Source organism: Molossus molossus, unplaced genomic scaffold (assembly GCF_014108415.1).
Source record: "Molossus molossus isolate mMolMol1 unplaced genomic scaffold, mMolMol1.p scaffold_m16_p_4, whole genome shotgun sequence".
Taxonomy (NCBI): Eukaryota; Metazoa; Chordata; class Mammalia; order Chiroptera; family Molossidae; genus Molossus; species Molossus molossus.
The window spans coordinates 73,226,973-73,245,311 of record NW_023425377.1 but is presented as its reverse complement, the minus strand read 5'-3'; the positions used below and the strand labels follow the sequence as shown (position 1 = coordinate 73,245,311).

The 18,339-nt window shown below is 52.4% G+C and overlaps 1 protein-coding gene across 2 annotated transcripts; it reads right to left on the bottom strand.

Annotated features, from left to right (window-relative positions):
- Positions 1–1,307: 1,307 nt before the first annotated feature.
- ELAVL3 (ELAV like RNA binding protein 3) lies at positions 1,308–16,992 on the bottom strand. Of its 2 annotated transcripts, none has more exons than XM_036240594.1 (7): positions 16,771–16,992; positions 9,340–9,559; positions 8,969–9,072; positions 4,464–4,617; positions 4,077–4,302; positions 3,270–3,308; positions 1,308–1,693 (listed from the first exon to the last, which is right to left on the bottom strand). In XM_036240594.1, exons 1-7 carry the CDS (start codon positions 16,777–16,779, stop codon positions 1,342–1,344), a joined length of 1,104 nt encoding a protein of 367 aa, XP_036096487.1. In that variant the 5' UTR covers positions 16,780–16,992; the 3' UTR covers positions 1,308–1,341. The 2 variants fall into 2 exon arrangements, with proteins under 2 accessions (XP_036096487.1, XP_036096488.1); XM_036240595.1 differs by having other exon boundaries at positions 9,340–9,556.
- Positions 16,993–18,339: the final 1,347 nt, after the last annotated feature.

Here is an 18,339-nt window from a genome sequence, read left to right as displayed (position 1 = left end):
GTCCTTTGGCCTCAAGTGTTGTGGGGTGCTGCCTCCAGCCCACCATGACGCCAAAAGTGAACGAGGTATCGTGTGTCTGGATGCAGGACGCTGTGTGTGCACGCCTGTGTTCACGGGCGGCATGGACCACTGATGAGCCAGAAGAGAGCTCTGCAGAGAATCCGGGGCTGGGGCGAGTGGGCTGAGTGCTGGGAGGGGCTGGGCCAGCCTGGTTAGAGGAATCAGACTGGGCCCTCTCACCTGGGCCTGAGGGATATTTATGGGCATGTCTGTGTGTTCCTAGGTGTTGTGTCTCTGTTTCTCTGTGACTGGGTGTCTAGATTTGTGTCTCCAAATACATGCCTCCACTTTCATGTATATACGTGTACTCATGGAAATATTTGCATGTCCACATATGCCAGGATCCAAATTCACCCGTGTCCACGTTTTTCCACATCTATGTTCGATCGCTGCCACGTTTACATGGCTTCATACTTCAGTTTTCTGTTTTAGCCATGTGTTTCTACGTGTCTGAGTTTGACCAGTTTCCAAATGTATCTAGGTCGTGTCTCTGGGTCTGTTATGCTGCTGTGTGTTTCTGTGGGGGGTGTGTGTCTCTGTGTGGCCCCATGGCCCCCAAGTCCCTAAGCTCTGCTCCCCGTCTTTGCCCCAGTTGGTAAACATAGCCTGTCAAAATATTTTCTTTTTTTTGTCTTTTTTGTGTTTTTTTTTCAAGTTCAAGAATCCCCAGTAAAAATTCTCCACGAGGTCTTTTTCCCCTTTTTACAAAAATAGAGTTTTTCTTCCCCTCCCACCCACCCCTTTTTTTTTTTTCATTTTGTTTCTGTTTCCAGCCCCTCGCCCTGCTCCTCACAATCCACCAAGGAGCTCTGGGCCAGGGATGCCCACACCCCTCTCATGTTTCTCTTTGTTGGGGATTTTTAAACCTGTTTCCTCCCCCACTCAGGCTCACCTCAGCATTGGGGAGGCCTGGAGGGCACCCCAGCATGCCCCCCCCCAAAGCCATCCTGTGAAGGGTGGTTGAGGGTTGGTTGGGGGCACATCTCTGCTTTCTTTTTAGCCAAAAAAAGAAACAAAAACCATCGCCATGAACAAAACCAAGACGAGAGAGTGAACAGCCCAGCCTGGGGTAGGGACAGGAGGATGGGGTGGGGCACCCCCAGGCACCCCCCATTCCTTGCAGACCCTCCCAGCCCGAGTGCTCACCCTGTGGCTTCCGCAGGGGTGTGGGGCCTCGTGCCGTCCGTGGTCTGCCTGTGCTGTGTCTCTCGGGCCCCTTCTTTCTCTCTCTCTTTCTCTCTCTCTCTGCTGCCCGGGGAGGGTGGGGAGGGCGGTGGTGGCTCAGGCCTTGTGCTGTTTGCTGGTCTTGAAGGACACCTGCAGCACACGCTCGCCCAGGCGGTAGCCATTGAGGCTGGCAATGGCCATGGCCGCCTCGTCGTAGTTGGTCATGGTGACAAAGCCGAAGCCCTTACACTTGTTGGTGGTGAAGTCGCGGATGACCTTGACGTTGGTGACTGCCCCAAAGGGCCCGAACAGCTGCCACAGCACACTCTCGTCTGCCTCTGGCGACAGGTTGTACACGAAGATGCACCAGCCAGCACCCGTTGCACCCCCCGACAGGCCCACGCCCGCCAGGCCGCTCATGCCGTCGATGGCGATGGGCGAGAACCTGGCGATGAGCGACAGGGGACTACTTTGGGGGTCACGCGGGCTCTGCCCTGACCCCCGGCATGCCCCCGACTCTGCTGTGATCCCGTGACCTCTGATACTGCCATGACTTCTGATTGTGCCTTGACCTTGGGGCTCTTGTGAGCCCTGCCTTATCCTAACCCTTCTGTGACCTCCATCTGTAATCTCACCTTCAACCCCCACCGGCTCTGAGACTCCAGTCCCCAATCTTCACCCTTACCTGTACCTTCTCCTGACCTCTGACTATCCCTAAACATTAGGCCCCCACCATGATCCTGCTCTAAGCCCCCGAACTACACCCTGACACCATGACCTTTGACCCTACTTGGTCCTTGGCTCTGTTAACCCTGATTATTTCCCCAAATGCCTGGCCATCCCCTTCTTCCTTCGGCACATCTTCCCACTCAACTCCTGCCCTTGCTCCTCTTTGACCCCATCCTGACCCTGCCACCTTGTCCCATTTGTCCTACCAGCCACCCGGCCATGTGACAGGCCAACCCCAAAAGGGCAGTGCTGGAGCCCAGATGTGAGTGTAGCATCTAAGCGATTCCTCCTTAGTCAGGGCTAAGCACAACCGTCACCTCCTTAGGGGGTCTCCTCTGACCCATATGTGGCCACCTCCTCTCCCTGTCCCTCTAGGCTTTTCCTAGTTAAACTGTATATTTCCTATCAGCTCCCTCTTCCCTAAAAGGCTTTGCTTTCTGTGGTGACCCAGCCCTCAACAGCTCTCGTACAGTAGGCTCCACTCAGCTGGGCAGGACCCCAGGGCCTGAACCAATCTCTTGAGCTCACTCCCTCGCCCAGGCCTTTGCACAGGCCAATCCTGCTGCCAGGAACCCCGCCTCCACTCTCTTGCCTCAGATGGACCAGGATCCCTCTGGGTCCACATCACCCCTTCTGCCCACTCCACTGCCTTGATCACTGACCACCTATCTGTCTCCTCTCCCACTAGACTGAGACCATTAATAACAGTAACAATAATCATAAGAGCAGCTACCTTTTATTGAGCGCTCACTATGTGCCATGTACTGTGCTCAATATCATTTCATCTCCACGAGGGATGGGCTACGCTGGGTACCCAGCTGCAAGCCAAGTGGCCGGCATTCAGCGTGCACTCAACAGCTCATGATGCAATAAACTGGGGTCGGAAACAGGATCAGGGATGTGGACAATGTCATGGGGGCCTCCAGGACCATCCCTGACTACAGGGCAGAATGGGGCAGACTGTGACCCTCAGCAAGGACCACCAACAGTGGCAGGGGGAACTCAGTCTTAACCTGGGAACCAGAGGTCATGGCTGTGACCCAGGTCACACTGCCCACTTCTCACCGGGCTGGAGTGGGTCACGGACAGGGCCTCTGGGCCCAAATTCCACAGTAGCTCTTTGTACTACTACACAGGAGGCATTTACTAGGCTCCACAGCCCCCAAATCTCTTAATGGCCATGCTACTTCCTGACAGGTACAGACACAGCTAAGCTGGCAGCCCTGAGGGTTAGGTGGAGAGGGGTCCGTCAGGGCAAGTGTCCGAGGAGGGACAGTGAGGGGCTGGGGGCAGTGGGGTGGGGGCACTGTTACCTCTTGACTCCGTAGGCCATGTTGAGTAAATTGTCCAGCCTGTGGGGCAAAAGGGGTGGTCACTGGTGGCCTCCAGGCACGTCCTCGGCTGTGATGCAAGTCAGCCGGCCGGCCCTCCCTGCCCCCACCCTGCAGGCCAGCAGTGCCAGCCCTGCCCCCGCCGCCTGCTGCCCGTCCGGCTGGACACTGCCTGGCACGGACCATGGTCACTCCAGCACCGCCTCTTGCCTGCCCTGCCACATTCTCATCCTCCCTCTCCCAGCCACCTGACCTCACTTGCCTGCCCCCGACCCTATAGGGTTCAGGTCCCCAGAAAGGAAGGTTTGAGTCTCTTCACCACAATGGTTGGGCTGGGCAAGTGACACATCTCTGAGTTCCAGGGTCCCTATCCGTCAAATGGGGACAAGACAAGCTGCATTCTCATGGAGTTGCTTTGCAGAATAAATGAATGTGCCTGGCAGGCAGGATGCACTCATGAAATGTGCATGAAAAAACTGAGGCAGGCAGCTGGAGTCACGTGCCAGAGAGGGGCAGTCACAGCAGGACCGAATCAGGTGATTCTAAATTTAACGCTGAAAATGCCACGCACAGTGCCCAGCACACACTGAGTACCAGCTGTGATCAGGGCCTGGCTGCAGCCCCTGACAGAAACTCATGTTTCCCCTTTGCCGCCCTCAGCAGTCCCAGCATGTAGGCACTGTGCTGGTGTCCCCCCTGCAGAACTGGGGCTCAGGGAGGGCAGCTGGAAGCCTGGGGCTTCTGGCCTGGGGTTTGGGGAGTCCAGGGTAGGGATAGGAGGGGCCTCACCGGAAGCGTTGTGTCTGATGGTGCAGGGGGCCTGCATAGCGCCGGGCTGATGACTGGTAAAGGTGAGTAAGCAGGGCCTGCCCTGTCTTCTGACTTGGGTTGTTGGCAAACTTGACTGTGATGGGCTCAGCTGCTCCCAGTGGCTTCTGTCCATTCAATCCTTTGATAGCCTCCTCGGCCTCAATCCTCTTGTCAAAGCGGATGAACCCCACGCCCCGAGACACACCTGCCAGGGGGTGAGGGTGTCATGAGGACCCTGCCTCCTCCCATACAATCCCCTCCTGCTCCCCTGATTCCTGCCCTAACATTCCCCATTTCTAAGTTTTGGTCTCACTTTGGTGCCTCCACTCAGAGCCCCACCAGGTGCACCCTCTCCAGGGGCCTGACCTGTGACCTGGTCCACCAGGATCCGGGAAGTGATGATGCGACCGTACTGGGAGAAGAGCTGCTCCATTTCCTTCTGGCTCATGGTCTTGGGGAGCCCGCTGACGTACAGGTTGGCATCCCGGATGGATGCAGAACTGGGTCTGGCATAGGATACCTGAGGGAGGTACAGGTGTAAGGGGATGAGGGGAGAGAGGCCACATCCAAACCATCACTGAATCACAGAAATGCCTCATCTGTTCACTCAACAGTCACCATGGCTGTGGCTGACCAGGGCTTGGGGGAGAGGACATGGCCGTGGTCCTGCCTGCATAAATTGATGGGGCACTTGTTACCTGAGGAGGTCAAAGGAGCCACACCCCTGGGGTCACATGTTTCCTGGAAGACCTCAGGGACTCTTGTGTCCTCAGCTTATAATCTCATGCTGGGCATCCTGTCAGCATGAATGCTTCCCACTCCTTTGGAAAGTGAGCCTAGGACACTGACCTCTTGTTTTCCTAACTGCACTGGGTCCCTGAGAGTCACTCAGGTCTTTCACCATCAGCTCAATCCTGATGACTCCCAAATGTCCATCCCCAGCACAAACCTGGCCCCTGAGCTCTACACCTGTGTGACACCCGCCTCCAGGCACCCCAGGAAGGGGCCTCATGGATCAGGGTGCAGCTGCATGTGGTTCCCTACTTCCTCCCACTTGTCTTGACTCAGTAACAGCAGCTCTGTGCTCCTGGGAGCTCAGCACCCAGCCTCAGTTGTCCCTGACGTCCCTCTGACTCTCATACCCACATTCAATCCACCGCCAGTCCTGTTGGCTCCACTTTCCCCATATCCAGAATCTGCATACTTCTTCCCACTTTCTTTTTATTTTTTAATTCTCACCTGGGGACATATTTTTTTATTTTTTATTTTAGAGAAGAGAGGAAGAGAGAATGTGAGAAACTTCGATTGACCGCACATGCCTCAGCAGGATCAAACCCACAGCCCAGGTTTGTGGCCTGATCAGCAGTGGAACCCAAGACCTTCCCGTGCACAGGATGATACTCCCATCAACTGAGCCACGCCACCCAGGACTTTCTTCCCACTTTCGTCTCCCCATTCTGGCCCAGCCCCCGCCATTGCTAACCCCGACCAGTACAGTCGTTTTTTGCCAGTCCCCACTCCCAGCCTCACCTGTGTTCCCCACACAGCAGCCAGAGGGCACCTGTGAACAGCTGAGCCACATCACATGACTCCTGCTCAGAACCATCCATGGTTCCCAAGTTCTTTGGAGTTCAAGGCCTGCCCTGGCTGGTTTGCTCAGTGGTTAGAGCTTTAGCCCACGGACCAATGAGTCTCAGGTTCAATTCCGGTCAAGGGCACATACCTCGGTCACGGCTAGTCTCTGGCTCTATCATATTGATGTTTCTCTCTCTCTCTTCCCCTCTATCTAATGATAAATAGAAAAAATATCCTCAGGTGAAGAATAAAAAAAAAAAGAAACCCATAGATTCAGAGTTCAAGTCCTTCCTATGGCCCACAGGCTATATATGACCTACCCCATCGCCCCTGCCCTCATCTCCACCTTGATAGCTCTGTTCCAGACACACAGGCTGCATCCTGTTCCCCAGACACCGGACAGTCCTGCCTCATGGCCTTTGTACTGGCTGATCCCTCTGCCTAGAACTCTCTTCCTTTTTTTTCTTCATTTCAGTTGAAATGTCCACCCTGTTCTCTTCCACCTGAATTGGGTTCCCGCCCTTACCCACCTTACTCTCTCTCAAAGCAGTCCTCTTAGAATTAGAAACATTTTAGTACAACCTAGTTGTGAATCAGACACATTTTACTATGATCATTCGACTCATGTCATTAATTATGGTCCAGCCAAACAATGAAACTCTCTGCAGCCGTTTAAAAAATGGTGGACGTGGATATTGATTTGCCCAAAACAGTGGTGAGCATTGTGAAGTGGAGGAAAGAAAAAGTCCATTTATAGAGCAGTGAGTATTGTGTGACTATTGTGTGTTTATCAGTGTCCTGGAAACATGGACTGAAGGGTCCACCCCCAGTGCTAACAGGGTGACCTGTAGCTGGTGGGGGCAGGGAGTGTCATGAGCTCCTCTCTCCTCATTTCTGCTGATGTCTATTTTCTTTATTAATCCTCACCCAAGGATATTTTTCCATTTGTCTTCAGATAGAGTGGGAGGGGGAAAGAGAGAGAGAGAAACATCAATGTGAGAGAGACACATCGGCTGGTTGCCTCCTGCACAATCCAACCAGGGCTGGGGATGAACTGAAACTGAGGTATGTCCCCTTAACAGGGATCAAACCTGCGACTCTTTGGTCTGCAGGCCAATGCTCTAACCACTGAGAAAACTGGCCAGGGCTGATGTCTATTTTCTATTTCTTCTAAATTAACCTCTGGGTAGATAGGGGTCATTATCAAGGGTCTGGCTTTTGTTTGGGGCTGTGAGTTGTGAGGGCATGTTACTCATTAGAAATAGCTAATGTAAAAACTAACAAAATGGCCTGGCCAGTGTGGCTCAGTGGTTGAGCGTTGACCCATGCACCAAGAGATCACCAGTTCGATTCCCGGTCAGGGCACCCAGGTTGCAGGCTTGATCCCCAGTGTGGGGAGTGTAGGAGGCAGCTAATCTATGTTCCACTATGGAATCAATGTTACTCTCTCTCTAAAAAAATAAAACAAAACATCAGCTGCTATATTTCTGTAATGATAATTACAAATCAGGGCTATATATTTTACAATTTTTTTAAAAGAGTTAAAAAAATTTTTTTTCTTTATTTGTTAGAGAGAGAGAGAGAGGGAGAAGGAGAGAGAGACACACACAAACATTGATGAGAGAAAACACTGACTGGCCGCCTCCTGCATGTCCTCCACTGGGGACTGAGCCCACAACCTGGGCATGTGGCCTGACTGGGATTCAAACTGGCAACCTCTTGGTACATGGGTCGATGCTCAACCACTGAGCCACATTGGTCAGGCTATTTTACAATTTTTGCTCTCTTCCACAGTTCTGTGAACTTTGAGGGGTGAGAATTTTATTGATGAGTTGGAAGTTAGGGGTGACCAGAAGAAGGGGGTCTGAGCTCTTGGTTGGGTGTCTGGGGTTGGGGTCATCTGAAGAACAGAGTAGGTCTTCAGGGGCCTTTTCTGTCCTTCCAAGATGTTTGCTAACTTGGATCCTTCTCACACTCACCAGGATGGTGCCTGGCACACAATGGGCAGCTAGAAATATTTTGGGCAAATCTGCTGGAACACATAGTCAGGACTGAATATACAACACAGCCACCCTAGCAGACAGACAGCCTGACAGCCAGACACACACACACACACGGCCACAGTGTGCTATCCAATGCAATCACGATGACTACACAGGCAGCAGGGTAACACAAGACCTCAGTCACCTTCATGGCAACTCTGGGGATCTTGGATAATTACTGTAAGAGTTGCACACACCTGTTACACTGCCACACAAGCCCACAACATCACACACATTACACCCCGAATGTGGCACAGGTAGATACACCCACACTTTAGTGTGACATACAAATACCCTGTCACAGCCAGTCACACCCAGGTCACAGCTGGAGTTACAGTGTGTGACAAAGCACCTGTCAGGTAGAAAACATGTCTCACAGACACAGTAACACACCCAAAGTCTATCATAGCTGGACCTATGTGACGACAGCCACTCACATAGCCACAGTATCCAACAAATACTGTCTCACAGCCCAGGGTCACACATACATACAGGGTCTTACAGTTCATCATTAGGGCACTCTTGTGCTTAGGGGCTTCTGGGTTTAGGTGGTCAGGAGAGACCCATCAGGTCACCTTGCCCCCACCCCAGGGAGGAAGAGATTCCCACACCTCTGTTCCTATGGCAAACTGGGGCCAGATGGGTAACCCCTCCAGCCCACCTTCCCCCAGGGTTCAGGAGCAGAATTGTGGGATGGAGCCCAGACACTCCAGGCAACCTAGAGAGGGGGGTTTCCATGGCAATCCCCCCTAGGGAACTTGGGCTCCCAGGGTCCCAGCTGCAGCTGCTGAGAGGGGAGGTTGTGGGGGGGGGGAGCATTACACAAAGATGGGGGAGTGGCCCACCCCTAATCCCACCCTCCCAGACCCTAATTAGGCTCCAGATGGCAGATGGGTCCCCACCCCTCCCCCATTTCCATAACAAAGGTAGGAAAGGGGCTGTCCACAGGACCCTGGTCACTTCTAATACCAGTTGGAAAGGTACCTACTTGAACCTCCACAGAATGGGAGCGCTAATATTCTCTTTATTGACAAGTGAGGAAACAGGTCAGAGAGGCAAAGCCATTGGCCCCCAAGCTGGCCAACCAGAAAACCCTGGGGGAGAGATTTAAACCCCTCAGGGGATGAGCCATGGAGGATGGATGGCAGTGAAGGGGGTGGTCCTGGTGGGCAGTAAGAGAAAATGGGGACAGTCAGGATGAACACTAACAGGGGTAGGTGTGGACAGGCAGTACAGGGGAACAAGGGCACCAACCTTGATGGTCTTTGTCTGTAGTTTGAGGCCGTTCAGGGTGTTGATGGCTTTGTCTGCGTCGTTGGGGTCAGAGTAGTTCACAAACCCGTAGCCGAGGCTCTGCCCTGTGGGCAGGACAGGATGATGACCTACCTCCTGGACCTGCCAGTATCCTCCCTGACCCAGGTCTGAGAGGCTGACCACCACAGGACACCTTAGACCCCAGAGTTTCACCTGCCCCCATCATCCCTGAGACACCCCACCTGGGGTTACACCTTTCTCCCAATCACACCTCAGAAACCTCCAGAGTCCCACCTGGCCCCATCACACACACCTGTACTCCTGAGGCTACCATCCCTCTCCCCTACTTCCCCACCTGCTGGAAGCCACACCTGTGATCTTGTCCCGAACCAACTTGCAGGACTCAATGTCACCAATGCTGCCGAAGAGACTCTTGAACTCATCCTGGGTCATGTTCTGGGGCAGGTAGTTGACGATGAGGTTGGTTTTGCTGTCATCAGTGGCTCCATTTGTACCAAGGAGTGGCCCATTGGGCAGGGCCGGGCCGGCCGGGCCCCCTGCCACCTGAGACTCCATGGCCCCGAGTATCTGCTGAAGACAACAGGCCACACCCACTCACGGCCCAGTCCCCAGGGGACCAGGGGAGTGAGGAGGGGCTCAGTGATGATGGATTAGTCATGTCTGACATGGGCTTGAACATGGGGAGAGGACACTGTATTATTCTAATGATCTCTTCCACTCCGTGAGCACTGAGCAAAGCACTTAACATATGATTTCACTGTGAAAAACTCCATATATAAATGCCATGTATACTTCTTTGTATATATGTTTGCCTGTTTGTCTAAAATCAGCCTGTGCATCTGAATAATAAAATGAACACTTTTGTCTTCAGAATAAGAACTATAGTATTTTTATTAGCTTTGAAGCCCTTTCTCATAAGTTCCTCTCTACCCGTGTACTATCCTCTTCTCACCAACAGTAATTCCTATCCCCAATGTGTTGACATTTAATGCATACATTTCCCACTAGGCATTTACCCCCACAGTTTTTCTTTAAAAAATTTTTTTTAAATTATTTTTTAATTGATTTTAGAGAGAGGAAGGGGGGGAGAGAGCGAGAGAAGAGCGAGAAACATCGATGTGAAAGAGAAACATCAATTGGCTTCCTGTGGAATGTATCTTGACCAGAATCCAAGCAGGGATCCTTTAGTGCGTGGGATGACACTCAACCAACTGAGCCACGTTGGTCAGGGCACTCCCACAGTTTTTCCACTAAGCGTTTTAAAAAAGTATAATATAACAACATCTGCAAATAATGAGTTTTTATTTATTTTTTCCTTTTTTGTTCAGATAGAGTGGGAGGGAGAGAAAGGGATGTGTTTCACGTGAAAGTGACACATCGAGTGGCTGCCTCCCGCACGACCCAACCAGGGCCGGGGACATATTGCAACTGAGGTACGTGCTCTTATGGGAACCAAACACGGGTATCTCTGGACCACAGAGCCATGGTCCAACCGCTGAGCCAAACCGACCAGGGCAATGACAGTTTTTAAAATCTTCAATCTATACCTATTATTTTTTTATTGTCTTAGTGCAGGGGCTACAATGTGATAGTGTCTTCTTTATTCCTGATGTTAAAGGAATGCTTTAAACATTTCACAGCTAAATATGATCTTTGCTTTAGGTTTTTTGTAAATGGCCTTTATCAGGTTACGAATGTTTAATTTTATTCCTAGTACCCTAACAAGATACATTTTTATTTATTTATTTATTTTATCCTCACCTGAGGACTTTTTTTTTTTTGTATTTGAGTAGGAGGGAGAGGGGGAGGAAGAGAGAGAGAGAAACATCGATGTGAGAGACACATCAAGTGGTTGCCACTCACATGACCCCAACTGGGGCCAGGTATGTGCTCTTAGCAACTGAGGTATGTGCCCTTAGCAAGAACTGAACCTGGGACTCTCTGGTCCGTGGGCCAACACTCCAACCGCTGAGCCAAACTAGCCAGGGCACAAGATACTTTTTTTTTTTTTTTTTTAAATAATGGAGGTTAAGTTTTATTTTATTATTATTTTTTTTAAAACACAAAACTTAATTGGATGTTAAATTTTATTGAATGTTCTTTCCCTACTTTTTAAATTGAGATATAACTGACATATAAAATTATATTAGTTTAAGGCATACAACATGATTTGATATTTGTATATATTGCAAAATGATCACTACAATACATCTAGTTAACATCCTTCTCCATAGTCACAAAAATTTTATTTATATATTTATTTATTTACATAATTTTATTTTTGTTAATCCTCACCTGAGGATATTTTCCCTTTGATTTTTAGATATAGTGGAAGGTAGTGAGAGAGAGAGAAACATCAATGTGAGAGAGACATTGGTTGGTTGTCTCCTGATAGGGGCCTGGGATCCAACTTGCAACCCAGGTATGTGCCCTCAACCAGGAATCCAACCCAAGACCCTTCAATCTAAGGGGTGATGCTCTAACTGCTGAGCCAAACTGGCCAGGGCAGCTACAAAATTTTTTTCTTGTGATGAGAAATTTTAATATCTACTCTCTTAACAACTTTTAAATATATTACACATCTATTTTACATCTAAAGGCCACATCAAGAAGAATTTTAAAGCCACATCTGGGTGCAGAAGGAAACAGTGCTGGATTGATAGGTGTTGTCTGTGATGGGCACTGGAAAGTAGAGTAGCCAACATTTCCACAGGTCTTCTCTTATGACATGGTTGGTGAATAGGTTGCCCTCTCCTGAAAACTCAAATTGATTGGTAGGGTCTTCCTAGATGGGTAAATTAAGAAAGATTTGAAGCCACATTGGGTTTCAGCAGGTAAGACCACTGTGATTGATTAGCAATGTCTGCTGTGGCCACAGAATTAGAAATAGTTAGCAAGTACACATCATCTCAGCCATCCCTGACCCAAAATACAATACCACAATTGTTCTCAAATTGTGTTCCCTATATGCCAGGCACAGAGGAAAACTGTCTACAGGTAATTTTTCTTTTCTTATTCACAACAGCCCTAAAAAAAAGGCTTTTATTCCCCCTGCTTAACAGACATTATGGAATAAATGCTTGTGCCCTCCACCACCAATCCATATGTTGAAACCTTAACCCCCAAGGTGATGATATTTAGATGTGGGCCTTTGGGAGGTAATTAGGTCATGGAGGTGGATCCCCCATGAATGGCATTAGTGCTTTATACAAAGGGACAGGAGAGAGATAATCTCTCTCTACACCATGTGAGGACATAGCAAGAAGACAGCTATCTGCAAACCAGCAGGTGAGCTCTCACCAGGAACTGAATTAGCTGGAACCTTGAACTTCAACTCCCCAGCCTCCAGAACTAGGAGAAATAAATGTCTGTTGTTTAAGCTACTCAGTTTATGACATGTTTGTATAGCAGCCTGAGCTAAGACAACAGATAAAGTGAGATTCAGTGTTGTTTGGAAAATTACCAAAGACCATGCAGCCTACAAATGGTGGAATAGGGGTTCACACACGAGCTTTTCTGATCCAGAGTCTATCTCCATGTTTCTAACTTCCACTGCCAACCTAGTGCTGGCTCTAACATTTCCCAGCTGTTTCCTCAGGTTTGCTATTTAATGCTCCCAGGCCTCTGCCCCACTTTGCTGCAAATTTCAAATTACTGTCCCAGGGGCTCGAGGAAGGATCTAACTACACGTGCAGCCGAAAAGCTTTTTGAGATCAGTTAGCCATGTCTGCCATGGGCACAACCACAAGAAGTGGAAACAGGTTCGCCATGTCTGCCATCCATGCCTCATAATCCTGCTTTAATAATCGTCCTGTTTCATTGGGCATCTACTATGTGTTAGGTACTGTGTGATGGGTTTCAAGGCATCATTTCACTTATTTCTCTCAACAATTTTGAAAGAGAGCAACACATTCTTAATTTTACAAGTGAGGAGGCTGAGCTCAGAGGTGTTGAGTAATATAAATGGAGAAACTCCATTTCAAACCTCTTTGTCAGACTTCAGAACTGTATTTAATGACTGTGGCCAATGCACAGTTCTGCCACCTGCGAGCTGTGTCCTCAGGGATAATCCTCGCTCTTCTTTGGGGGACTCCTTCTTCACATTTATTCTTATTAAAAGGATGGCACAGATACCTGGCTGGTGTGGCTCAGTGGTTGAGAATCAACCCATGTACCTAAAGGTTGCCCGTTTGATTCCTGGTCAGGGCACATGCCCAGGTTGTGGGCCAGATCCCCAGTGGGGGTCATGCAGGAGGCAGCCAATCGATGTTTTTTCTCATTGATGTTTCTCTCTATCTCCCTCTCCCTTCTCTAAAAATCAATAAAGAAAAAAATAAATAAAAAAGAGATACATCGACTGGTTGCCTCCCGCATGACCCTGGCCAGGGCCAGGAACGAACCACAACCCAGGCACATGCACTTGACCAGAATCAAACCCGAGATTCTTTGGTCCGTGGGACAATGCTCTAACCGCCGAGCAAAACTGGCCAGGGCCAGACAAAATTCTTTATGTGAGAATTTCCAGGCAATTCTCCCAACGTTGAATATTTGGGGACTCTTCCCTCCATTTAACAGATGAGGAAACAGTGTCCTTGAAGGGCTGGGATTTGAATGAGGTTAGGTAACAGGCAAATGATTGACCAAGAATTCAAATCCAAGGTTTGAACTCCAAAGCCCATTTTCCTAATGAAAAGGCCAATAATAGTAAAAACAGTAACAGTAAAATTAAGTGGAGCACCAACTCTATGCCATGCCCTGGGCATCACTACATATAAATCCACTGTGTTGGCTGAGTTTGCTACTCATTAAATTCAGCAAATATTTACTAGGTGTCACCATGTGCCAGCTGCTGGCTTCCCCCTTCACACTGTGTGTCCTCTGACACTCACATTGCCTCTGGACTTGTCCCTCCACTAAAGGAAAAGAGGTCTCCTGTGTATGGAGGTGGATTCTGAATTCCAGTCCAGGCTCAGTGAGACAGAGTTCTTCAATCAGTTGATAATGTCTGCTATAGGAACTGGGCAAGTATTCAGCAGTACACAGCCCTGTTACAGGACATACCAGGTTCCAGCTTTGGAACCCCTACTATGTGCCAGGCACTGACAGTTGCAAAGTTTTCACTGACTTCCCACAACTACACAGAAAGTGGAAATATCTTCTTTTCTTCGCAAGTGGAGAAACAAAGGACAGAGGGATCTGGGACTTGCCCAGGTTGAATGGGGAGGTGGTGGTTTGACTACTGATCAGATGACCCCAAAACCTACTGGGTTATAAATCCTCCCACCCCAAAAGCTGTCATCAACTTGGAGGGGGTTAAAAAGTAATTGGGGCCCTGGATGGTGTGATTTAGTTAGTTGGTGTGTCATCCTGTACACCAAAAGGTGGCAGGTTCGAATCCCGGTCAGGGTGCATGCAGGAGGCAACCGATCAATGCTTCTCTTTCACATCAATGTCTTCCTCTCTTTCTCTCTCTCTAAAACCAAAAGAAAAGAAAAAAGAGGTGGCAGGAGGATTTCTACTCAGGATCAGGAGCCTCAGCCTATGAATCTCACCACCACCCCATCTCCCTCCCATCTGTGCCAGGGCTTAGTGGGATCAGTGTCACCTGTGTTTCCTCCATGGCTGAGCTGGCTAAGCCGATAATGGGGATCGGATTGGTGGAGATCACACCCACCCTGCTCCAGTCCACAACAAATGTGTGGCCTGATATGACATGGAGATCACAGGGACCTCTGAAGGCTATCCCAGGCCAGGAATGGGGGAGGGTGAAATCAGAGTGGGGGGCTTGGATGGAGAGGCAGATGCCGACTGGGAGCAGTGGAACCTTCCCTCCCTCCCTCCAGCTCTTCCGGAATCTCTTCCTCTGCGCCCCTTCCCCCCATTTCTCTTTCCCTCTCTGTTCATCTCTCCTCTCTGTCTCCCCCTCCCTCTCTTTCAATCTTTCTCCAACTCTTTTGCACCATTGCACGTACATCTGACATACATATTTTGCAGTGAACATGCCTGCGGTCACTTGCTGTGTAGACCCTCCAGTGTCTGACCCCCTTGACCCCCAGCTGCATGCCCAGGCCCCAGTCACAGTGACAGATGCCTGGATACCGGTGACAATAGGGCATTGAGTTGGCTATGCATGGCAAGGCTGAGCCACCACGTGGTTTTAACTGAGCCTCCCACTTCTGGGCCCTTCTCATCCAATGCAGGGCCCTTACTGTCTCAATCTATCACCTCACTTCCTCCCAGCCTCTCCCCATAGTGGATCTCTGCCTGAGTGCCATCCATTAAAGTAACCAAGTTTCCAAGGCCCTCCCGTGACCTCTGACCACACCCTCTCCTCTTTGTGCATGTTTCCCTTTTTCAAATGAGGGAACAAATCGGAGAAATGGATACAGGGGTTCTGAGGGACCCCAGGAAGCCATATGCACGTTCCTGAACCTGGGTGAGCAGTGTGAGGCCCAGAGAGGGGAAGGAGTTGGCTTGAGGTCACAGAGCAGGAAAGTGAGGCCTCTCCAACCTCATTTCTCAGGGCCAGGTAGGCGGGTCCCAGGGTCCAGGAGGGAGTGCTGAGCACCCCCCCACCCACTGTGCTCGCCAAGACTCAAAAGAGGCCCAGAAAAAGACACAGTGTACACACACACACACACACACACACACACACAGAATTGAGAGACTAGAAGAGCGGATGAAGGAGGCCAGGACGCGGGGACCAGACAAAGGACGCACCGCGGCGCGGGGAGCGGAGACGCTCGGCGGGGGTGGGGGTGGAGTCGGGGTGGGACTAGAACTGGCCAGCCCCGCCCCCGGGAGACGCCTGAGCTGCCTGGTGGAAATCCGAGGGCTCGGACGAGGCCGGGACCCAAGGGCCCCGAGGGCGGGGCCTATATGGGCGGGGCGGGGCGGGGCCAGGTCGGGCGTGGTCGGGCGTGGCCGCGCGCTGGGGAGCTGACCAGCTCTGTGGCTGCTGAATGCACCGGGAACGGGGCGAGTGGCGCGGGCGGGCAGGCGCGCTCAAGGTCACCCCGCGGCCCAGAGCCTTGGCAGGGTGGGGCGCCTGGATCTGGTGTAGGGTGCCTGCCTGAGCCCCTTACCCTATTCCCCGTGGGGCGAGGGCCCAGCAGCCGGGAAGTCCCCCATGAGCCCTCCTCTCCCCTCCCCCTCCCCGCAGCCTGAGGCGCCCGCGCGATGCTACGGCCCGCGAAGAAGCTCGGAGAAACAAAGAGATGCGGTGGCGGCGATGGCGGGCCCGCGGGGCCTCTGGGCGCGCCCCCTTCTCTCCCCTCCCCGCTTGCCGCAAGGTCGACGGGCCCGAGGACGAGACGCCCGGATCCTGGGCGCAGCCAAGGCCCGCGGCGCGCGATCCGACGCCACCGGCTCCCCAGGGCTCTCGGGGATGCCTTGACGCCTTTCCTGGCTCAGCACCAGTGATTGGGGCCCTGCATTTGCCTTGGCGGCCTGCGGGGTCCAGGCCTGGATGGAGGAGGTATCCTCTGCCGCCGCGGCCCCTCCCCCATTCGGCCTGCTTGGGGGGGGGATCCCACCCCGAGGGCGTCGTAGGATGCCCCCCGAACCGCAGCTTGGCTCTCTAAGGTCTCTCTGGCCATACTCTTAAGCGTCCTCAGCACTCTGGGCGCGGCCCTGCCCACTCTCAGGCCCCGAGGCTCGGTCCTACCCCCCCTAACTGGGCCTAACTAGGCCTGGTCCTACCCCCCCACCTCCATTTCCGCGGAACCTGTGCCTAACTCGTTCCCGACCACATTCCCTCTCAGTGACAGGGGAATACCTACAGTGACCATTCTTGTGTGCCCGGCGGGCGCGGTCCGTGTTGAGGGCGACTCCGAGGGTCGTGCACTTCTTGGGGGGTGCTCGATGCTCACGCCGGCGTCCTACCCAGGCGGCCTCAGGGGCGGCCGCTGCAGAGGTGTCGGTGAAGGCAGCGGTTCCCTCGAGGGCCGGAGACGGGCCCGAGCCCGGGGTCGCGCGCGCGATTAACAGAGCCCCGGGGTGGTCTGCGGGCGGCAGGGGATGAAAAGAGGAAGCGGGCGCAGGAGTGAGAAGGCCCCCGGCGCGGCCCCGCGGGGCCCGGGGAGTTTGCACTTCCCAACAGAGATCGCAGAGGTCTGCCTTTTGCCGCTGTCCCTCAGCTGGGCCTGTCCGCTTCTGGATGCTCAGTCCTCTGCCCTCGCCCGCCCTCCCTCCCACCCTCCGGCCCGCGCTGCGCGCTCCGCGATCTGGGCCGCGCCGCCGCCGCCCCCAGCCCTTTATATCAGCAGCTGCCAGCGCCGGCGTCGCTCATTGGCTGTAGCAACCAAGCCCCACCTCCTCGCGGCGCCCGACGGCGCGGCAGGTGGAAGCGAGCGCGCGCTGCCCTGGACCAGCTTTCTGAGGACTCATTACACCAGATTCGGGCTCTTTTGACCCCGCGGACCCTACTTCCTGCCCTGGCGCCCCTTTTTGGAAGGGCTTTCTAGCCGGAAGACAGGGTAGGCTCTCCTTCTCTGTCCAGCACCCGGAGCTGGAGGAACGAAGAGGGAGAGGAGGTATCCGTGGTCTATTGTACAACCTTTGCGAGATGCTGTCCACCAAGAGAACGGGAAAGAGACGAGGATCCAAGACTTCAACGGGCAAGGGCCTGGGTCCCCTGTGTAGTCTCAAGGCCAAAGGAGGAAGGGGGATGGCTGGGGTCCTAGTCTGCCTGCAGAAGGTACTGAGACCATGTGAGTTATGTGTCTCTAGGGTTCAAAAGCTGGGGACTGGCACCCCACAGTGTAGGGGCATTCGGCACTGCTGCGAAGAGGGTAAAGAGGTTTGGAGCTTAGGATTTCAGTCAAACCCTGCTGGTGCCCTGCAGCCCAGGGAAACCACTGGGCCTTCTCGGACACCATAAACTTGAGGTGAATGTTCTGGCTTTCTGGATTCATAATTGGTCCGCCCGCGGAGTCACGCTCCCTCTCTGCTGGCGGGACCTGACCGCTACTAAGGCGATAGGGGGTGGCACATCCCCCTTTGGTGCACGTTTACGTCGGGGCTGCTTTCATGTGTAAAATTTTCTTCGAGGCTTCAGCACCACAGACAGCGGCCTGACTGCCCAGTCGAGGGCGCTGCGGACCGGGTAGCCAGGACTCCCTAAACCCGAGAGTCTCAGCCCCCACCCTATCCTCGTCCCAGCACGCCCTTTTAGGTACCAGACTGTCCGAGAGTGCCGTCAAACCCTGCGAGGAAAGCCTATTTTAACCAATCAGGGAGAGCCCTCGCAAGAATGAATAGAGATCGAGCCAATGAGAACCCGAGCAGCAGAGAGCGCGGCCACGCCGACGGAGAGGGCAGGCCAGTCATAGTGGCCGCACAGTCTGGGC